Source organism: Mixophyes fleayi, chromosome 4, assembly GCF_038048845.1.
Source record: "Mixophyes fleayi isolate aMixFle1 chromosome 4, aMixFle1.hap1, whole genome shotgun sequence".
Taxonomy (NCBI): Eukaryota; Metazoa; Chordata; class Amphibia; order Anura; family Limnodynastidae; genus Mixophyes; species Mixophyes fleayi.
The window spans coordinates 319,948,484-319,968,903 of NC_134405.1; the positions used below are offsets into that span (position 1 = coordinate 319,948,484).

At 38.8% G+C, this 20,420-nt stretch overlaps 1 protein-coding gene across 1 annotated transcript in view; it reads left to right on the forward strand.

The window, feature by feature from the left end:
* The window catches only part of RFX4 (regulatory factor X4), a 67,136-nt gene extending 46,945 nt beyond the window's left edge, over positions 1-20,191 (forward strand). Inside the window, exons 11-18 of the mRNA XM_075205397.1 lie at positions 88-232; positions 1,555-1,649; positions 3,014-3,131; positions 4,213-4,332; positions 5,147-5,305; positions 13,642-13,801; positions 15,265-15,403; positions 18,748-20,191. Of these exons, the coding sequence (XP_075061498.1) occupies positions 88-232; positions 1,555-1,649; positions 3,014-3,131; positions 4,213-4,332; positions 5,147-5,305; positions 13,642-13,801; positions 15,265-15,403; positions 18,748-19,017 (1,206 nt within the window). The 3' untranslated portion in view covers positions 19,018-20,191. The remainder of the gene's footprint in view (positions 1-87; positions 233-1,554; positions 1,650-3,013; positions 3,132-4,212; positions 4,333-5,146; positions 5,306-13,641; positions 13,802-15,264; positions 15,404-18,747) is intronic.
* Positions 20,192-20,420: the final 229 nt, after the last annotated feature.

The following is a 20,420-nucleotide window of genomic DNA, read 5'->3' on the forward strand; positions in this document are numbered from 1 at the left end:
AGCATAAATGCCCTTCTGTGCTTAAACCCATAACAAACACTGTGCGTTTTATTTATTTACTTTTGACTTAATGTATTTGAATTGCAGGCCTCGCGGACGGTAATACACAGCGCTGATATCACATTTCAGATGCTGGAAGACTGGAGGAATGTTGACCTTAATAGCATTACCAAACAAAGTCTTTATACTATAGAGGACTCCAGAGACGAGCACAGGAAACTCATTATCCAGTGTAAGCGATGCAGCACACTACGCTCTAAATTAGCAGAGTACATATCTACTGGACTGTAAGAATTACATTTTAAAGAGACATCCTAACAATGGTTTTTTGGCGGGGATAAAAAGCTTTAACACCATGATTCCTCCTTATCCTATTGGTTATCTGCTACCATTCTGTCACAGCGCCTAGAATTTATTTCAATATCAGCGGTGGTTTTGAATGCCGAAGCACTTCCTGTTTCCTGTTTTCATAGCCAATAGGGAGCTACAGGCCACAGTTGACTGACAGGTTTCAGCTCTGTTAAAGAGCATTTTACTGTCTGCACACAGTGGAAGCAGCCATGTTGTGGCCTGGACTGTCAGTCATAAGAATGCAATCAGATTACTGAGGGATTTTATGACAAATATACAAGAACCATGACCAATAAATATCATTGATATAGTGAATTATGGTGATTTTTCCCATGGAATGGGTCTAGGTGTACGTGACACAAGATATGATTACATTAGCAGAGATTTATTATTAGAATCATTTATGTGTACCTTTATTTATTAATTAGCTCGTTAAATCACATTTGGGGTTAGGACATGGGTCATTCATGCTTTGGGCTAGATTTACTAAGCTGCGGGTTTGAAAAAGTGGGGATGTTGCCTATAGCAACCAATCAGATTCTAGCTTTCATTTATTTAGTACCTTCTACAAAATGACAGCTAGAATCTGATTGGTTGCTATAGGCAACATCCCCACTTTTTCAAACCCGCAGCTTAGTAAATCTAGCCCTTTGTCTTGGGTTTAGGTTATAAATTATTGGAAATATTTCCTAGTGCACACAGATATACACAATTATTTGTCCTATTGTCACTTGAAGCTGTTAAAATCTCTTTTTATGTGTTCAGAAGATGTATTATTAAGCTATGTGTTTTAGTTCCAAGAGGGATCATTTTTAAAGCCCAAAACTACCATTATGTGGCGCAATTTCAGCTTTGGCCATCGACCTCGATTTGCGCAAGTGCGCTAGAGATGGAGGGAGAAGCATCAGTTTGCGCAGGCAGACAGAAGCAGATGGGCAGTGTCAAGGCGTTGCCAATGACGTACGGGGGAGGATGCACAGCGATTTGTAGAACAGCGCAGCAATGAGATTTCAGTTTATAGAGCGATATTATTGAAAAAAGATAAAGTAGTGGAGAAGGTGCATTTTTAGGGGTGTTCCTTTGCTAGAATTTGGTACCAAATGAAAGCTGGCAGACATCTTATATGGTTATTGGGACCAGTTTTGCGTCTGCATGTTGTGTTTACCCAGCTGGACACTGATCTATTAATGTCTGCTTTCACAGTGTATCAGGAGTTTGATCATTTGTTAGAAGAACAATCCCCAATTGAATCCTACATTGATTGGTTGGATTCCATGGTGGACAGATGTGTGGTAAAAGTAAGTTTACATGTTTATTATTTAATACACATACAGTATTCTATAAGATATTATTAATATGGATCGCGATACAGTTTTCTTTCATTGACCTTCTCCAATTGATAAAGGGATGATTTGTAACTCTTTACCAATCTTCATCCATTACTTTCTGCTCTCATACATACCAACATTGTGATTACATAGTCCCTGCACGCTGTGCAGACCAGCTGCTATGGTTCAGTGTATTCTAATGGCCATAAATTGATTATCGATTATAAATGTGTATATTTAGTATTACAATGACCACACACATTTAGATCTGGTTACTCATCATCATCATCATTTATTTATATAGCGCCAACATATTCCGTATCTCTTTACAATTGGGGACAAACATAGTAAACTAATAAAAAAACTGGGTAAAACAGACAAATAGGTGAGAAGGCCGCTGCTCGCAAGCTTACAATCTATGGGACAATGGGAGTTAGACACATGAGGTTAAGTCTATATTTGCAGTCAGCCCAGCCAGACTGCAAAGGTAAAAGTGACTCATAAGCTAAATGATCCTGTCACACAACAATGTTGGTCAAGGGGTAGTTGTATAACGGGTGGTAATAGGGTAATGTAGTGAGGTTAAGAGGGTGGTTGAGGAATATTATAAGCTTGTCTGAAGAGGTGGGTTTTCAGAGAACGCTTGAAAGCTTGTAGACCAGAGGAGAGTCTTATTGTGCGAGGGAGAGAGATCACTGCATGACCAGATCTGTAGCCAATTTGACCATGGATATAATTAGCTAAACTGGACAGCTCTAACCATTCAGACTGAACAACCATAAACCATGAAGCCCTATAAATGTGGTCGGCCAATGACCGCTCACATAGGGATTCCGATTACCCACCGACTGTGGTTTTCTATTTCAGTTGTTCTCAGCCATCGATGATGGTTTGTAAAGCCCCATACATCCAACAATTTGGGGCAAATTGGCCTATATTGCCCAACAAAAGCATTACTTATTGCTCCAGCTGTGATTTTCAGTCTATTATCTGTACTAGATAAATGGGCATATAACACATGACAGCCACCAAAATAAAACAAGATATATAAACTTAACTAAATAAATTTTTTCTACAGTCCACTGAACAGCGCTGCCTTAGGTCAGTGTCTCAATAGACCTGTATGGAAGCGATTGTAGAAACAAGATTAGAATACGAGGGGATGTACTGACCAGTGTTGGATGTTTTATGCTTGGTGATGCACAATTAGATTAAAAAACAAATAGTTCTTAGAAAGTGGAGGCGCTTACTCGGGTGATGATGATAAATGATACCCTTAGGAGAGGTAAACCTGCCTTTGCGTGTTGTGAACTTACTCTTGATTACTTTTCTAGGTAGCATCCAAAAAGCCGGGCTTATTGAAGTGGGTGGCGCAGCAGTTCCTCTTGATCTGGTCTTGTTTTGGTACAAGGGTCATTCGGGATATGACGTTGCACAGTGCTCCAAGTTTTGGTATGTTAACCATTCATCCAGAGATAGTTTACTGTAATAGGCAAGGGAGGGCTGATATAGATATATATATATATATATATATATATATATATATATATATATATATATATATATATATATATATATATATTATTTTTATTTTTTTTATTTATTAGAGATGCTCACTGACCCCCATGAACTGGTTTTTGTTTTTGTTTTGGATTTTTTTAGAAAAAATCCTAAAATATGCTAAAATCACATAATTTTGCTCTTTTTTTTTCGTTCCTACATTATTATTAACCTCAATAACACTAATTTCAAGTAATTTGCAGTCAATTTTGACCAACTCACAGGTCACAATATTATTTTCATACACTTTTGGACAAATACTGTAGCGACCTGGCTGGATGGTAAGCGACAGTGCAATGACACAAACACACGGCAGTTCCTAGCACATCTAGGACACATTGGCACACAGCAGTGGCAGAAATAGAAACATGGGGGTCCGCCCTCCCTCCCATCCCCCGTTATGTTGGATCTTTAAAAGCAATTCAAAACTCCCAAGATCCGACGACGTCACAATGAGGTTTTGCCTCGTTTTAGATTCGGAGGGAGCGCGACAGTACCGAGCCGGCTCAACACGGTACTTGGATCCCCTAAGTTCGGGTGTGTTCGGTTCTCCAGGAACCGAGCCTGAGCATCTCTAATATATATATCTAAGTGCATATATATATATATATATATATACATATATATAATCAAAGTAAAGGATAGATTTGAATAAGGTGACATTAAACCACACTCCTCCATCTGTGCTTTACCAATCCACGAACCGAACTGTGAGTTTTCTAGACCAAATCTATATCACTAAAAGGTAAAGTGTGAGTATGGACAGGTTGTCTACCAGTTTAGAGCCAGTCTCGGCCAGCATCTCAGTCAGTGATGTCACTAGTTCTTACGTAAGGAAAACGCTGCGTTCCCACTGAATAGTGGCTCAGCAAAAATGGCTGCCTCCACCTTGTGGACACAACAGGTGCTGTTTAATTTACCTTGTAATGTTGAAGAGTCTGATTGACATTTATTTATTATGTGCCCCTCCCAGGTTCATTCCACCTCATTCACCTCATGTTTGATGACTATGTTCTGTATCTGCTGGAATCTCTACACTGTCAGGAGAGAGCCAACGAGCTCATGAGGGCAATGAAAGGAGAAGCTCACAGTGGTAAGTGCGCTACCAAATTATTACCAGGAAATAGATACGCTTCAGTTATGACTTTTATTAAACAATGTAAGTATATATATATATACATATTGGGGCACTCTGCGCTCCAGAGAGGTGCACAGGAAAATGTTCAGGTACCGTTGTATCAGAAAATGAGCTCATGTTGGAGAATTGAATCCCCCCTATTAAGTCTAGACCCCAAGAACAATATTTTTTACTTTATGTGCAGCCCTTTTGAATGCCTTAATTTAAGCGTCATTTTGTACCATGTGCCCAAGAGATGTTGTTGAATTATTTCTAGCAAATTGATAAAATATACAGATGAATGTTATTACAGTCACAAAAAATGCTGCCTTCTGTATGTCTAGGCAATTAGTATACTTTAATTAATATATTCCTGCACCCTTTTCATTATTGTCATATCACATAACATTGTTTGCTGACTACTCTACTCTGTTTATTTGCGAGAAGCTTTATGTTTTTATTTTAGAGTAAAATTAAACTATGCATTCGTACATAAAGAAGAAATATTGACAGTTTATTAGACAAAATGTTTTCTCGGTTAGCCAATCAAATCATCAGAATGCTCACAGCAGCACAAACTTTCCAGCAGGTAAGTGTGCTGATCATGTAGTAGAAAGCCACAGCCTAAGAGTTAGATGGTAGAAGGAGCAGAGACCCCCAACAGCACTGAGTAGTCATGTGATGCGCTTTTCATCACATGGTTGCAGGAAAGTTAACGCAACTATACATGAATTGCGGTTCATGGATCCAAATGTTTTTTTTTTAATTACATACTTCTCATTTTTCTCAGAGGATGCAGAAGAAATTATACTGGTGGAGCCTGCAATTTCTACCCCATCTCCGGTACCCTTCTCACCGGCTACTTCTTCGGCCTCTGTTGAAATCCAGTCAGCAACGTCCCCTGGAAGCAACCAGTCTCCGGAGAGTGGTGCTGTGGTGGTGACGACAGGTAGGACAGGGATCATTTTCATACAATGGAAACTACTGTATATCTGCTTCTAAATACATCTAGTTTTTGCACCTTCTGGTAATTGTTCCCCTTCACTTGAACATTTTTCTTGTATACAATCGTGGCAAAATATATAATATAAATGTTCTTGAAAAAGAAACATTTAATTAAAAAGAACTTGCCATCTCCGCACATAGGAGGCCATTTACCAGGCGTTTGTAAATGTTATGTAAAACCAGCTTTGGACCCATCGTTTGCTTCACAAGTGCACCTAGATTTTTTAAACAGGCCACTTGGTTCATGGAACAAGATGGCAGCGTTTACGGAGGAGCAGACAGCTGCCAAGTCCTAGGGGGTAGATTGGGCCAAGTTCCTTACATTTAGCAACACCGGTGCACCTTGTTGTGGAACAGTTCAGAAAGGAGATTTCATTTTGAAGAGCGAGATTACTGGGATGAGATAAATGGGTAAAGAGGGGGCATTTTCAGGGGCGTTCCCTTCTGTATGGAGGGAAGCAAGGGAAGGGCCTTTTTTTCGGTCCGCTAATGAATTTGATTTTTTCTTGATTTTTCCTGTCACGTTTTTCTCATCAGGTCCACTTCATAAACTATCTGGCAGTTATTTTGTGGGATGAACCAATATTCAGCTTAATAATTCCCAAGGAACTAGTGAGACAGAAGACACTTCCGCTTTGTCACATGTTCCTCGTGAATAGATAACTCCCAAATATTGGTTCAGCTCACAAAATGGCTGCCTCCACTGTGCATAGGTGATGGCCAAACTCTAACAGTGAGAAAAAAAAGGCAGCTTTTTCTCATAAAACAATTTACAATGTAAGATTCTCTTTCATGGTTATCTATTGTAAAATGTCTGCAAGAGTGACCTTTGCCGTAAAAATAAACAATTGTCTTTTTATGGCCAATAACAAATGACAATACTTACCAATTTCTATTTCATATGTATATAGTATAAGTCACATTATTTTGTTCAGTGTCTTTAACTATTTCCATTTGCCGTGACATAACATTAAAAACAAAAACATTTTTATATTTTTTTTAACATTTTACTTTCAACTTAGACAAGTAACAGCTACAAACAGTGCAATAATACAATAATACAAGGACATACATCACAAGAAATATAAGCAAGAAGGGGGGATAGAAGATAGGGTGGGAAAGAGGTGAGGGGGGGTTGGTGGGGGATAAGTTCACGGATTTCGTGGGTGTTTGTGGATAAAGGGACTATAGTGAGGAGAAACCTGTTCTCTAAATCAATGGACGTGGTTAAGTTGGATGAAAAAGGGTTAAAAAAAACATTTTAATAAAAAATATGCTTAAAAAAACTAAAACTCGTTGATGTTTGTGGTATCTAATTCTACTGGCTATAGCTATAGATTATAAATTTTATTTGGAAAACTTTGGCACAGTGAATATACATTATGACAAGTAAGAGGCTTGTGCATTTTTGAACTTTAGAATATACGACGTAAATGACCATTTACCGGAATTCAATTTCTTTTATTGTCTTGTGACTTTTCCCTGGGGCAAAAAGGATTCTGCTTTAAATTCCACTGATGTCTTTATGGTTAAGTGAGCTGTTTATAGAGCAGTGTGATGTATGCCTTTCTGGTCAATGGCTGGCCCACAGCTTATGATGGCACATTGTTGCACACATTACAAATGCGTAAAGCCCATCTATCTTGCTGGGTTCCAAAAGAGCCTGCACTTTACTGCCTGCGACTTTAGGGCTGTTCTCACACCCAGCAGCTATTTGTTTGGATTCTATCTGCAAGTTTACCCAGCAGTGAAATGTTTAAGAGCTCGGCAGCATTAATGGCCTACAGTGCAAACACTGCAACAACAAAATTCCAGTTAGAGGAACTGTGTTTGGGCACTCTCTAAATAGGCCACTCTGCCCCGAAGAAGACAGTTTAACCTTTAAATCCATGATTTGAATTTAACGATGCATTTGAGAGTTTTCAAAGAGAAAAGTAAAAAGTTTTGTACTGTGTTAGCAGGCATAATATAGGTAAAAGCATGTATTTTTTTTTACTCAAATAAAGCAGATTCATAAATGTAATTCATTTAATGGCTAACTAAAAAATACATTACCAGATTTAATCACTCTATGGTTAAATGATGAAGGTAATGGCATATAATGGTTTAATGTTTAAACCAGTTGTTGAAGTGAAAATTTAGTTTCCCTGCCGGCATAACGTGGCTTCTCTGATGAAAGTTTCCCCAAAGCAAAGCAAAGGGAAGCCTATTTAATACGATAGTACATGTACTACCACAATCCTCCTTTCGGTGTTGCTATCACAGGATGGCGATAGCTAGATATATACTTTATTTTAAAAAACACACTAGAAAAACAATTATTTGAATATATTTTTTTTAGATATTTTTTAACATTTTATTTCTTAAAATGTTTAATTTTATTTTGTTTTGTTTAACAAGTGGAACTGAGAGCCCAAGAGCTTCCAGTTCCAACGCACATATGTTAACTGGCAATCTACGTCACGCATGCGCAGATTCACCAAGACTGGCCCGGTTAAACTAGGGGGTATATCTACTAAACTGCGGGTTTGAAAAAGTGGAGATGTTTCCTATAGCAACCAATCAGATACTAGCTGTCATTTTGTAGAATGTACAAAATAAATGATGACTAGGATCTGATTGGTTGCTACAGGCAACTTCTGCACTTTTTCAAACCTGTAGTTTAGTAGATATACCCCCTAGTCTCACCGGGTCAGTTTAGTAAATATACCCACAGTGGTATTACTACCTCGGCTATATTCTAATAATAATTTGTGGCGACAACAGATTTTATATCTCAGTTGCACACTTTTTGTTGCACTGCAAAACAGTTATGTAATTGTGTTACCCTCAATTAGACCCGGGGTTCTAACCTGTGGGTCAGGATCCAAAACATATGACGCCATCAATCTAGCGTGATTCTTTCTATTCAAGCCTATAGCATTTAATGTACTAATTACTAATCATGTTTTACTATTATTTGCCCAATTTATTTCAGTATATTTTAACAATATTATACTTAATTTATAGATAAATCAGTGGAAAGTAGATTATCAATTAAAAAGTCAGCCATGGGTCACTATGCTGATTCCTAGACATAAGTTGGGTCCAATGAAAAAATAAAGGTTAAAGAGGCCCTTTTTTTAAAAAAAAAATGTTCCTGTCAAATCCAACGTATGCTATCCGTGGATTGATGCCGAGCTTATACACAATCAAAGGATATCTTCCTGCATGCATGTATTACGATCAATCAGAGAACAGAATATACACAACACCATTTCTGCTGTATAGACTCTGCTCTGCTTTAATGCATACCAGGTTATACATTTATAGTAAGTTTGAGGCACTTGTTGATGTGCAAAACAGTGGATGAATCACAAGATCAGTTTCCTGACAAGCCTGCGGTTGTACTTGTTCTAGCGTTATGGTGCAATTTTTTAAGAAGCCTAAGGTAGTACATTATTTGTAATCAGCTACTTCTGCAGATGCCATTTTTACTTCTGCTTCTAAAATTCTCTGCAAAACTTCTTACAAATTCTAGAATATATCCCCGAGCATATTAAAGTGTGGAGCATTCTTGAAGGTACACTACATAACATATAAAATACATTATCATTCCCTATCATTATCATCATCATCAACATTTATTTATATAGTGCCAGCAAATTCCGTAGCGCTTTACAATTCCTTGTATTTGTCTAATATTTAGTTAACGGATAAATTATGCAAAAAAATAATATTCTTATAACAGTTTCCATGACAGTTCTAGTAAGTCTGTTTCCAAAGCTCACCATATAGTACAGTTGCCGTTGTTTTGCTTCTCTTCATCACATAACCTTTATCTCCTCCCAGTTTTTTCAAGATTATAAGTTCTCCCACAATAAAATATATTTGGGGTATGGTCTGCTATACAGGAGACATGTGTGACCTCATTTGGGGTGGTTATTACATCATTGGGGGCTTTGCAAGGTCCAGAAAAGATCAAAAAATACAAAAGATAGCAAGCAAAGAGGTAACAGGCGGTAAGTAGTATGCTTATAGTCTGCATAGTTTGGTAACCTAAAATGGTTATGCAAGTCATGGACTATGTTATGCAAGTCATGGACTATGTTATGCAGGTTGTGGACTTTGCCTATAGCAGCCTCCTTTCCCTTAGAGCTGGTCGTGCTTATCGGTTGCCGACTGTTCTTGTGCATGCGGTAATAGAGGCTTATTCTGTTATTATATATATGTTACCCACAAACTGTACAATCCAGGCTTTCTATACAATTCCTAGGCATGCTATAATCATACTTACCTACTGGGGAGTAAGGATGGAGGGAGTGGACGGACTAGGCGAATCAGGTCATGGATGCTCCCATCCTAACCACTTCCCTAGAACATACTTGCCAACTTTTCCTCGTTGGCTTCAGGGAGATCCCGGGGGAGGTAAGCGTGCGGGGGCTGGGTTTGACGAATCGCATCATTTTGGCCCAGCCCCCTAAACGGTTGTCACAATTTTGGACAATTACAGCAGGGGGCGGGGTTAAGATGATGCGATATTTGCATCATTAAGCCCCCCGCCACTTATCTATTGTGGGGACGAGAACCGGGAGGTTTCCCCGCTCTCCCGGGAGGTCTCCCAGAAATGCGGGAGTCTCCCGGACATTCCGGGAGAGTAGGCAACTATGCATTACTGAAGTCATGTTGTCTTACCTGTCAGTCTTTTATTAAATCTTGGTCTCCATGAAAATGGCCACCTCCATAGGCATCAATACATGGACATAGGACACAATTTCTGAACTGTGTCATCATGCCACAGATGGCGAAGCCAAGCACGTCTTGTACTGGCTCAGCATCAGGGAGAATGTCAGACTCTTCAGGGAGTGAGGGAGATCACCCCTATTTCAGGGAGTCTCCCTGACATTCAGGGAGAGTTGGCAAGTATGCCCTAGAAGTGTTCAGGATGTGGGAAAATGACTTGCTCTCCCGGGAGTCTAGAAGACCTACCCGGAATTCGGGAGTCTCCCAGACATTTCGGGAGAGTGGGCAAGTATGGCTATAATATATATGTCCTGTTTTAGACAAAGAATTAAATAAATAAATGAATACAGATGTACAGCTGTTACATGAAGATTGATATGCAGTATCACCAACTGGCATACTCGGTAGACAGACAGTTCTCTCCCGATTATAGCTCTTTGCCATATCCAAATAAAAGCAAACTGTTATCATTACAGTCATTAGCATTAAAGGCGGGGTTTCAAAGGTATAAACTACTAGCCCCACCCCTTAACCACACTCAACCCCCAAACACCTACCAATTTCTAAAATAAAAAACCAACAAACTCCAAACTCTAGCTTGGCCATAACCAAAGGCATTAATGAAATTCAACCCTAATGACTTTATCAAAAGAAAATGTGATTTTATTTATAAATGGCCAGCAGCTATGCTCTGTCTCCTGAGTATCCAGGAAGTGATACACTCAATGCCAATTTTAGTATATATATATATCAAATATAATATAATATAAAACATATCCCCACCCAAAATTTAATGGAGACAATGTGGATATAACGGTTTAACTTTAGCACTGTTGTCCAACTAATTTGTTCATCTAACAGAAGAGCAGAACAGCAGTAATGTTATGTATAGTCACCAACCAAAACTAGGAAGCTCACTTTGTCCCAATGTTTCTATTTAAAAAAATAAATTATAGTGTAATAACCAAAACCTTCAACTCTTACAAGTTTTACATTGCAATGTACCAAAACTCATACTATATATTTATTAATTTTAATTTTTTTTATTGCCTGTTTTCTCCTAGTAAATCTATGGAAAAGTCCATGTCTGAGCACAGCCATCTAGAGCACTGTCCTTTGTTTTTGATCTCTCTGTGATCTCTGACACATTGTGATTGTGTTCTCCAGCTTATCCAACTGTGATTAGATAGTGAGAATTGTGGCTTTCTTTCCTGTGTTCTTTGGGGATCTGTCATGCACACCAGTGTCAGTGACTGTTCTGGTTGGCTGTATATACATAAGTCTGTAAAGGAATGCAAATGATAGTTCTTATTGCATCCATTGTTTGACATTTTTCACATTTCTCCCCCTGCTCATTTACATAGACAAATACTAATGAGTTAGCTAGCTGGGTGGTCCACACTGCAAAATCTTTTCCTGAAGGAAACCTCCTGAACAATAGGCTGCTATACGCTGGCGATGCCCAGTCGTGGCCAGATTCCACACAGTCAGTGGAAGCTTCATTTTTATCCTGCGTTCTTTTAAGAAAATGGAAGAAATACTTCTAGGCAAAAATAGCAGATACCAGTTTATCAATAGAAAACTTTGCATTAGATTATTCTTGATAAATATTGGTCTATAACTTAGGTTCTCTCTTGCATTAGCCTTACATAATAATTATTTGATATTGTGATTAATGTCTATATTTGTGAGGCTTGGATTAAAAGGTGTTTATTCCTTTAATGAGAGGATATATGGCGATCCAAATTGTCAACCAACTTCTTTTTTCCAGTTACCTCTATACTATGTTTAATGTATTTACAACTGATTCTACATGCAAATATTTACACCGTTTTTAAGTCATCAAATTAAGTTACTAACTATATGTAATTGCTGTGTTATATCCCAAAAATGTTAAGTTTGCCTTCTATAGTACTAACCTTGCCATCCTTCAAAATAGCCCATAGGGTCATTGTTATGATAGAGTAGATGCATTTGTCTCAAGGCTCAGAGAAAATAGTTGTTGTGAGTGCAGGGGGTATATTTACTAATCTGCGGGTTTGAAAAAGTGGAGATGTTGCCTATAGCAACCAATCAGATTCTAGCTGTCATTTTGTAGAATTTTGTAGAATGTACTAAATAAATGACAAATATAATCTGATTGGTTGTTATAGGCAACATCTCCACTTTTTCAAACCCGCAGTTTAGTAAATATATCCCCCAGGGGTGATGTTAAAAACTAAACCTAAGTATATTTTAAGGCAAAGTTATGATGTCACGTTGGGTGTACACATCCTGTATGTGAAAAACAAAATGACTCGGTGATGATACTGGTTGTTAGTGAATTGATGGACTGCATTTTCAGGATTGTTTGTTCAAACAACAAAATGGCTGCCTCCACTCTACGTAAATGACAGGAGCACTTTAAGATCAATGTTAATGAAGTAAATATGATTTTCAGAATGGGAGTCCAAACAAATATAGCAAATGATATAACCTTTTTTTGGACAAACGCATTATTTCACAGAAATATAAAATGTATATATTGAGAATACCTTTATTCTTGTGACCCATCAGCTACGCACAGTGGAGGTAGCCATTTTGTGGGTTGAACCACTATCCATTAGAATGCGGCCTACAATTTAGTGACATCCCTGAGGCATGAGCGACTTTATGACACTTACTGCAAGAAACCAACTAGTTCCTAGTTAATTGATAGGCTGAATATTGGTTCGGCCCACAAAATGGCTGCCTCCAGTGGCGATTATCTACAAAACGGTGAAGGCCCAGCACAACATGTTCTTTGGCACTAAGGAATTCGCTTTGAAAACACAGGATGGTGGTGCTTGCGGAGGAGTAGACGTTTGCACTAGCTGATGGTTGGCGCAGCAGAGCACCAAAAACTAATGAGTTAATGGCTTTCGAGAGTGCATCCTTTAGGGGGAGTTCCTCGTTGTTAAACGGTACACTGTTATTAAAATTTGAAACATACAAAAATGCTGTGCATAATTAAGACCACTCCAATGCCCGCCCCCCCCCCACCCCCCCCCTCCCCGACTCTGCTGATCAGGGACAGGCTGGGCTGGGGGGCAGGGGGCCATCTCCCCTCTGGGTTGGTCCCATAGTGGGCTACATTGGGCTGGGCCACCTTTAAAATTGGCCGCTGATTCGAGTCTTGCCCCCCGGGCTAAAATTTTTCAGCTGCTGATTAGTCTAAGCCATGAATGAGACTAAATTGAGCAAGATTTTAGAATTAAAAAAAAATGTTTTATCTACTGAGAAATGTGGTTGTAAAGTGATGGGAGATCGGACTCTTGTGTCATGTTAGCACTTTTGCACGGTGCACTTTTTACCCCCACAAACCTAGGTGCACATCTAATTTACGGAGGCATCTCCTGAGGAGAGGGTAGTTGAGCACGTTGAGGTGCACCAGTGAAAAGTCAGGGCGTTTTCCAGTGCACATCCAGTGGGCTTCATAAATGAGGTCCACTGTGGGTAATTTACGGGTCCACTTACACAGTCTGCAGAGGTGAAGTTCTGGGTCCCGCGTCATACTGTCTGTTACTTCTCTGTTTGTAGGTACAATGCAGTCATACACATGGTCTCTAACGTACACTGTCACTACAGCTGCTAATGGATCGGGAGAGACTGCTCAGCAAGTACCGTGTATGAGAAGTACACACATGTCCCCCTCTGTCACACATAGGATACCTGTTTATCCACACCGAGAGGAACATGGGTAAGTGGATGGAGTAGTTTTATTATTTATTTATAGTACAGAATAATCATTTTATTATATCTGTAAATTCCAGTCAAATATATATTTGAATAAATGTCGTGTTCTGTTGTCATCACTTATGTAACGGTGAGTTCTCATGTCGTGGATTCAGCATTCATTACCCATATGTATTATAAGGAAATACATACTCCCTATTGTAGACTAAAAGGACTCCTGTGCCCAATATAAAAGCAGCCTTGTAACTTTATATAATTTCGGACAACGTTCTCCCTCCTCTAAAGCTCAGGCTAATAGGAGCTCCTCCCTGAGCGCCTGCATCGATGATCTGAAATCCTGCACAATGGATTGTTCCAACCAATATTATATCCAGAATGCTCCACTCACCAATTAGCTGTAGCTAGGTCAGGGTCATTCTTAGATACAGGTAGTGGGCAAAATCTATTAATGTCTGGTATCGTGCAGGAGGGTGCAGCACCATCCTTACAAAAGGAAGTGACTCAAATGACGAGTAGTTGATGGTGGCGGAAAACGCTATCTCAAGAATATCCCATGAATGTTTGAATGGGGTCAGTAGAGTTTGTCGAAAAAATGGCTAGAGGGGATCAGCTGACTACATCACCTTCCTCCGCTGTTCACTAGTTCATTGCCTGTGCTCTTTGCACTGATGAACTTGTGCTTTTGCCAGGTGTCATGAGCGTTTTATGCACTACTACCGACTATGATATCCTGCTCCAGAGCCGTAACTTAAAATTTTAGCCCCTAGAGCGAGAAAAAAAATGCCGCTCCCCTAGCCCTCAATTTTAACCAAATGAACCTAAAATATTCATAAACTGCACCCCTTTCAGCGTAGCTCCCTGGGCGGTCGCTCCTATCGCACAGTTCTAGTTACAGCCCTGTCCTACTCTGTGGAGTTCTTGCTGGCTGTTCGCTCCATAGGTTGAAATCTGCCGTCAGTTGATCTGCAGTTCCTTGCCTGTTTGTCCTTGTACTTCATCCTGGTGTAAGCACTTCTGTCCACTGTTGCCTTTCACCGTAGATATTGCTGCTCGTGAAACGTCAACCGGTTTAGCTGTCTTGGTCACTGAAGCTATTGCCCCTGTCCGTATCATAAAATGTATTTCAATTGGCTGGGGGACTCAGCAGCAGAGGGGCGTATCTGGCCAGAGCTGATTGTCACAGGGTAGAATCTGCCCAATCCTGTAATATTTCTGGGGGGTTCCATCCCTTGTTAGCGCTAAACTTGTCTGCTCTCTGCTTGTTGTCTTCATTGATTTAGGAGTACACTCAATCAGTTTTTTAGGAGATATCTATTAGCCTTCTTCTATTTCTATATTAAAATTAAACAAGAGGGATGTTGCAGTGTTATTTGCAATTTTAGCTGGAAGATTGACAATGGCGTATTATTGCACTGCAAAGATGTCTCAGTTATTCAGATGTAAATAATCTCTATATCACTACTTTAGGTATACAGGGAGCTATAATTATGGAACCTACAGCAACCAGAGTCATCACCCAATAGCATCGCAATATACATCTCTCCCACACGAATCTGGGCTCACGGGACCCCTTCATTACACAACTTACCACAGAAGCACCTCTCAGGTTGGTATTATTGAAATCACTGTCTGTAATACTAATACTAAAGTGATACAAAGTGACAGTATGTTTCGTGATCTAACAGTCTTGTAACTCATCTCAAAGTTGGAGCTTACAATCTAAATTACCTACCACACACATAGGCTTGGGTCCATATTCTCAGAAGCTAATTGAACTACCAGTATGTGTTTGGGCTGTATGACCCATGAAAACAGGGAGAACATGCAGACTCCACACATATAGGACCCTAGTCGGAATCGAACTCATGACCCCAACGAGGCCAGGCAGCACTGCTAAGCACTGTGCCACCGTGCTGCTGTTGATATTTTCCCTTTAAAACCACTTGTAAGAATGGGTTAACAGTAAATGCCAGCTTAGAGTTAGCTGACCCAGAACATGGTAATTTCCTGTAGAAAATAGTGCAACAAATATCGCCTTCATCATCAACAAAGATCACTAGGAACACTGGTCCCAGAGCCTAAGTGCCCTTCATTAAACCGGATGCTCAGTGTGAGAGGTGACTGGGGCTGACAGCGCGCAGATGGCGAAGTTTGTAAGTTTGTAACAAGGACTGAATAGAAAGTTCACTGGGGAGTTGGTCAGGCGCATGCCAGCAACACGGCCTAAAACATTGTCTTTCAATAGCCTCTTCACTGAGGCCAGGGGAAAAGAAAAGGAATGAGTCACTTTCAATTAGTTGACCCATAACGATAAAACTTTCCGTCTTCCCGTCATAATAGCATTTATTATGTAACAGAAGTTACAGTCTGCGTTATTTTTAGATTTGGTTTTTGTCATTTAAACTTATGACATTCACAGCTGCAACCGAGTAGCTGGAAAAGAAAACTATCTCTGTTTTGTTCTCTATTATTCACAATCTTCCTACTTCTATACAATACAGATTATTAATCAGAAGGCTCTTAAATCCTAGACGAGTTACTTACAATGAAAGCACTAAAATATGTAAAGAGAGGTAAAAAATGAAGGCATGACCTTAGCTCAGACGCACGTAATAAAATAGTTATAATACCTAAAAATAACATTTATCTATATGTATATTTTTTTTTTCACATCCATGCCAGTATCACAAAAGAAAATGAACCCCATCAACTTTAAATGCACTCCCTTGTAGGACCCCTAAATCTAAAATATAACTTCAGGAGATTATCAATACTGGATATTATTTGAGATACAGTTGTGATTGAGCTCTTACCTTGCAACTCATAATAGTGTGTTAGAACGCAGTCACATTAAGATAACGCTTAAAGAGCATCAAGATACAGTTTATACGGCCGCATGCTATATATGCTAGTCATCATTATCAACCTGATGCATATGCAGAAATACAGAGAGGAAATTTACACCTCTGAGTTGGATTTAGGCTAGGTACACACTGGAGAATTTTTCAGCCCGATGTTTTATCTACAAGGATTGTATCAGAAACAGAAGGACTGATTGGGCGGGCGATTCATGTGTACGCACTAAACACGCTGTAAACGATTTGTTGAAGACCAACCATCCGGGAAGCGACTTTTGACAGCCATATTGTCTTCTTAAAATTTATTTTGATTTTGTACACACTGAAACACTCGTGAATTCATGCACACTACATGATCGGAAGGTGATTGGAACAAGATTATCAAACAGTACGATCAACCAAATGAAACAACAAACGACTGTTGTTTATCATGTGCATATATACACTAACGCAATATCTGACCGAACGGTCATGTATCAGCTGATTGGCACGATAATTGGCTGAAGAATCTCTAGTGTGTATTTAGCCTCACTCTAAATGAGGCACAATATGAATTATCTCAAGTTTGAAGGTTTGTGTATGTATATGTGTGTGTATATACATATATATATATATATATATATATATATATATATATATATATATATATATATATATATTCTATAGACAGAGAGATAACCGCACCAAGCAGAGAAACTAATTTGACATCCCTATATTTGGTTATCTGATTTCTTGCCACTCAGGGAATACACACGATATATTGTTGCTTATGAGGTGCACCCTCACACTTAATTATTCAAGAATACGAGAGAAACAGAGAGAAGTGTATAGAGGGGCACTCAAGAAATGTGGGTAACAAATTGTTAAAAAGTATAACTTTTATTATTCCAAAATTAAAAAATAATGATAATAACAGAGTATATCCAGTCATGAGAAAGTCAGCGAAATAATTAAAAGAGGGGAGTGAACGTGTGAAAAAATATTAAATTAATAAATAAATTTGCGGTTGATCCGCAATATTATATTATTTCACACGTTCACTCCCCTCTTTTAATTATTTCGCTAGCTTTCTCTTGATTGGAGATACACTTTTATTATTATTTTTTAATTTTGGAATAATAAAAGTTATACTTTTTAACGATTTGTTACCCACATCTCTTGAGTGCCCCTCTATACACTTCTCTCTGTTTCTCTCATATATATATATATATAGAGAGAGAGAGATATTCATTCAATATAGTGCCCCCATAGTGTAAAATCTTTCAATATTTTATTATAAAAACAACATAAAATTTAGTTTTGCACGTACCGAAAATCAGATGGATACAGGCATATAACATACAACTCTACATATCTATCGAATTCCTGTATGGAACCAAACAATGCTGCAGACACTGCGAGGTGTGTGCAGTGCAATGAAATCTTGTTAGTAAGCCAGCACTCAACGCGTTTCGCCATAGACTTCATCAGGAGTGATGGCTGCATGCTTACAATTTACATTATTATAGGGCTACAACAATTGACCTCCCGGGTGTATTCAGATAATAAATTATTTCAATATATCACAAATCCTTACATATCATAATCATGGGCTAAATTCAGCCTTGTAGCCCAAGTAATATAATCAAGATTAAACATTAGGGCTGAAGATAAAGAATCACTAAATCTAATGCTAGGTACACATTGAAACTTTTTCATCCAATCATCGGACAAATCAGCCAACATACGACCGTTTGGTGGTAAGTCGGGTTAGTATATATGAGGTATGTCTTTTAAATAACGAAACTGTGATTCCACCTAGTAAACAAAGCAGTCAGATCCAGTTATAACTGCATACATAGTAACCTTGAACCGTTCTGAACCCGCATGACAAGCTGCAACACTCTATGACATTCAGTTGATTGTGAGTCGCCATTTAGTTTAGTTGTGTTTTCTGTAGAGTGCCGAAAAAATGCTAAGTTTAAAAGTTGTGTTAATTTGAAAATTGCACAATACACCAACAGCTTACTACAGAGGAATCCCTAAATAAGTGACCTGTTTGTCTTGGCTGCAGTTGCTAATATTTACCAACAATAAATGCTTACTCTTGCAGTACCCATTTAACAGCCAGACCCGGATGGACCCTTGTCTCATGAGCGGTACCACAAGACTACATCCCAGCCAGGTGGCCCCACGATGGCCAGAAGTGACTTCAAGCAACACCTGTTTTTCCACCCCAGCCATGCACTCCTCCAGATATGGGAGCACTACTGACATGTACACATCCTTGGGTACCCGCCGGAACTCTGACTATGAACACATGCAGCATTTTCCCGGCTTTGCCTACATAAATGGCGAAGCCAGCGCGGGGTGGGCTAAGTGAAGACTGTGGCTACAAACTTTTTTTTCAGTGGAACTTCTAAGATAGTATTCCTGAAATTATAAGCAAGGGATTATAAATTGGGTACAGTTTAAAAAAATGAAAGAAAAAAAAAAAAGATATGTACAGTGAAAAAAAATGTCCTTCTAACGAAAGAGAATTTATTGCTACTGTAAAGAACTATGTGGGGCCAAATGGTGCCTTTTATATGTTAATACTTTCTGTTTATTTGATCCTGTGTGACCCAGTTCCAGACAGTAATTGATTTCCACTCTAGCATTTGTTCTATATTGTAGGTTCAATGGTGGTCCATTGTTTTGTATTTATTTACAGCACACTTAGTGTGGTAGTTATGCTCAGACATAGCTGGATTTAATAATGGTCAAGCAAGGCAGGTGCCCCGGGGATGCACGAAAGGCAGGGGAGCCTTAGGCACACTAAAAAGTGGAGATGTTGCCTATAGCAACCAATCAGATTCTAGCCATCATTTATTTAGTACATTCTACAAAATGACAGCTATAATCTGATTGGTTGCTATAGGCAATATCTCCACTTTTTCAAACCCTCAGTTTAGGAAATATACTACTAAGGGGTGGATTTATCAAACCTTACGAAACAGGAGAAGAAGAGATGTTGCCCATAGCAACCAATCAGACTCTAGCTATCAATTGAATGTAATAGATAAATGCCCGCTAGAATCTGATTGGTTGCAATGGAGAACCCTTCAGTGTTTCCTTTTCAGAAGGATTTATAAATTGACCCCTAAGACTGCTCATCTTATCCTCAATTATACTCATTTTCACACCCTTGCTTTCTCTATAATTCTTCCTGTTTTACTAACAATAGAACCCACAAAGGCAGTGGTCAAATGGGCACTTAGAGCAATTTGCCTGAGGCACCTGAATAAAAGTACGGCCTGATTAGCTTAGTATACATTAGCATGGTCTAACACTGAACTGTTTATGTCGTTTTCACCTCTGTTCATGCATCTCTTAGAGAAAATATTGTAAAATCATCGAAATATGTGTAATCCCTCTTTTTTTCAGCAACGCTGAATGCAATTATACCTTTTCGTTAATTTTTAAGTGTCATAATGCAACTAATATACAGTGCACTAGTCCCTATTTTTTCTATATAAACAATAGTAAGTCATATGATTATATAATAGGAGTCATCACCTTGCACACATTGCTGTGTAATCTTTATACACTTGGAAAATGAATTTCATCACAAAAAGATTATTAGCGTGAGAATAAGATTCAATTAACAAGGATAGTCAGGACAAAGCTGTGAAAAACAACATTTGAGAAGAACATGTTATAAGATAACCCCCTAAATGTCCCCATTAATGGACCTCACAAGGGGAAGGCTTACACATCAGGGGGCGGAGTTTCACACAGACAGGT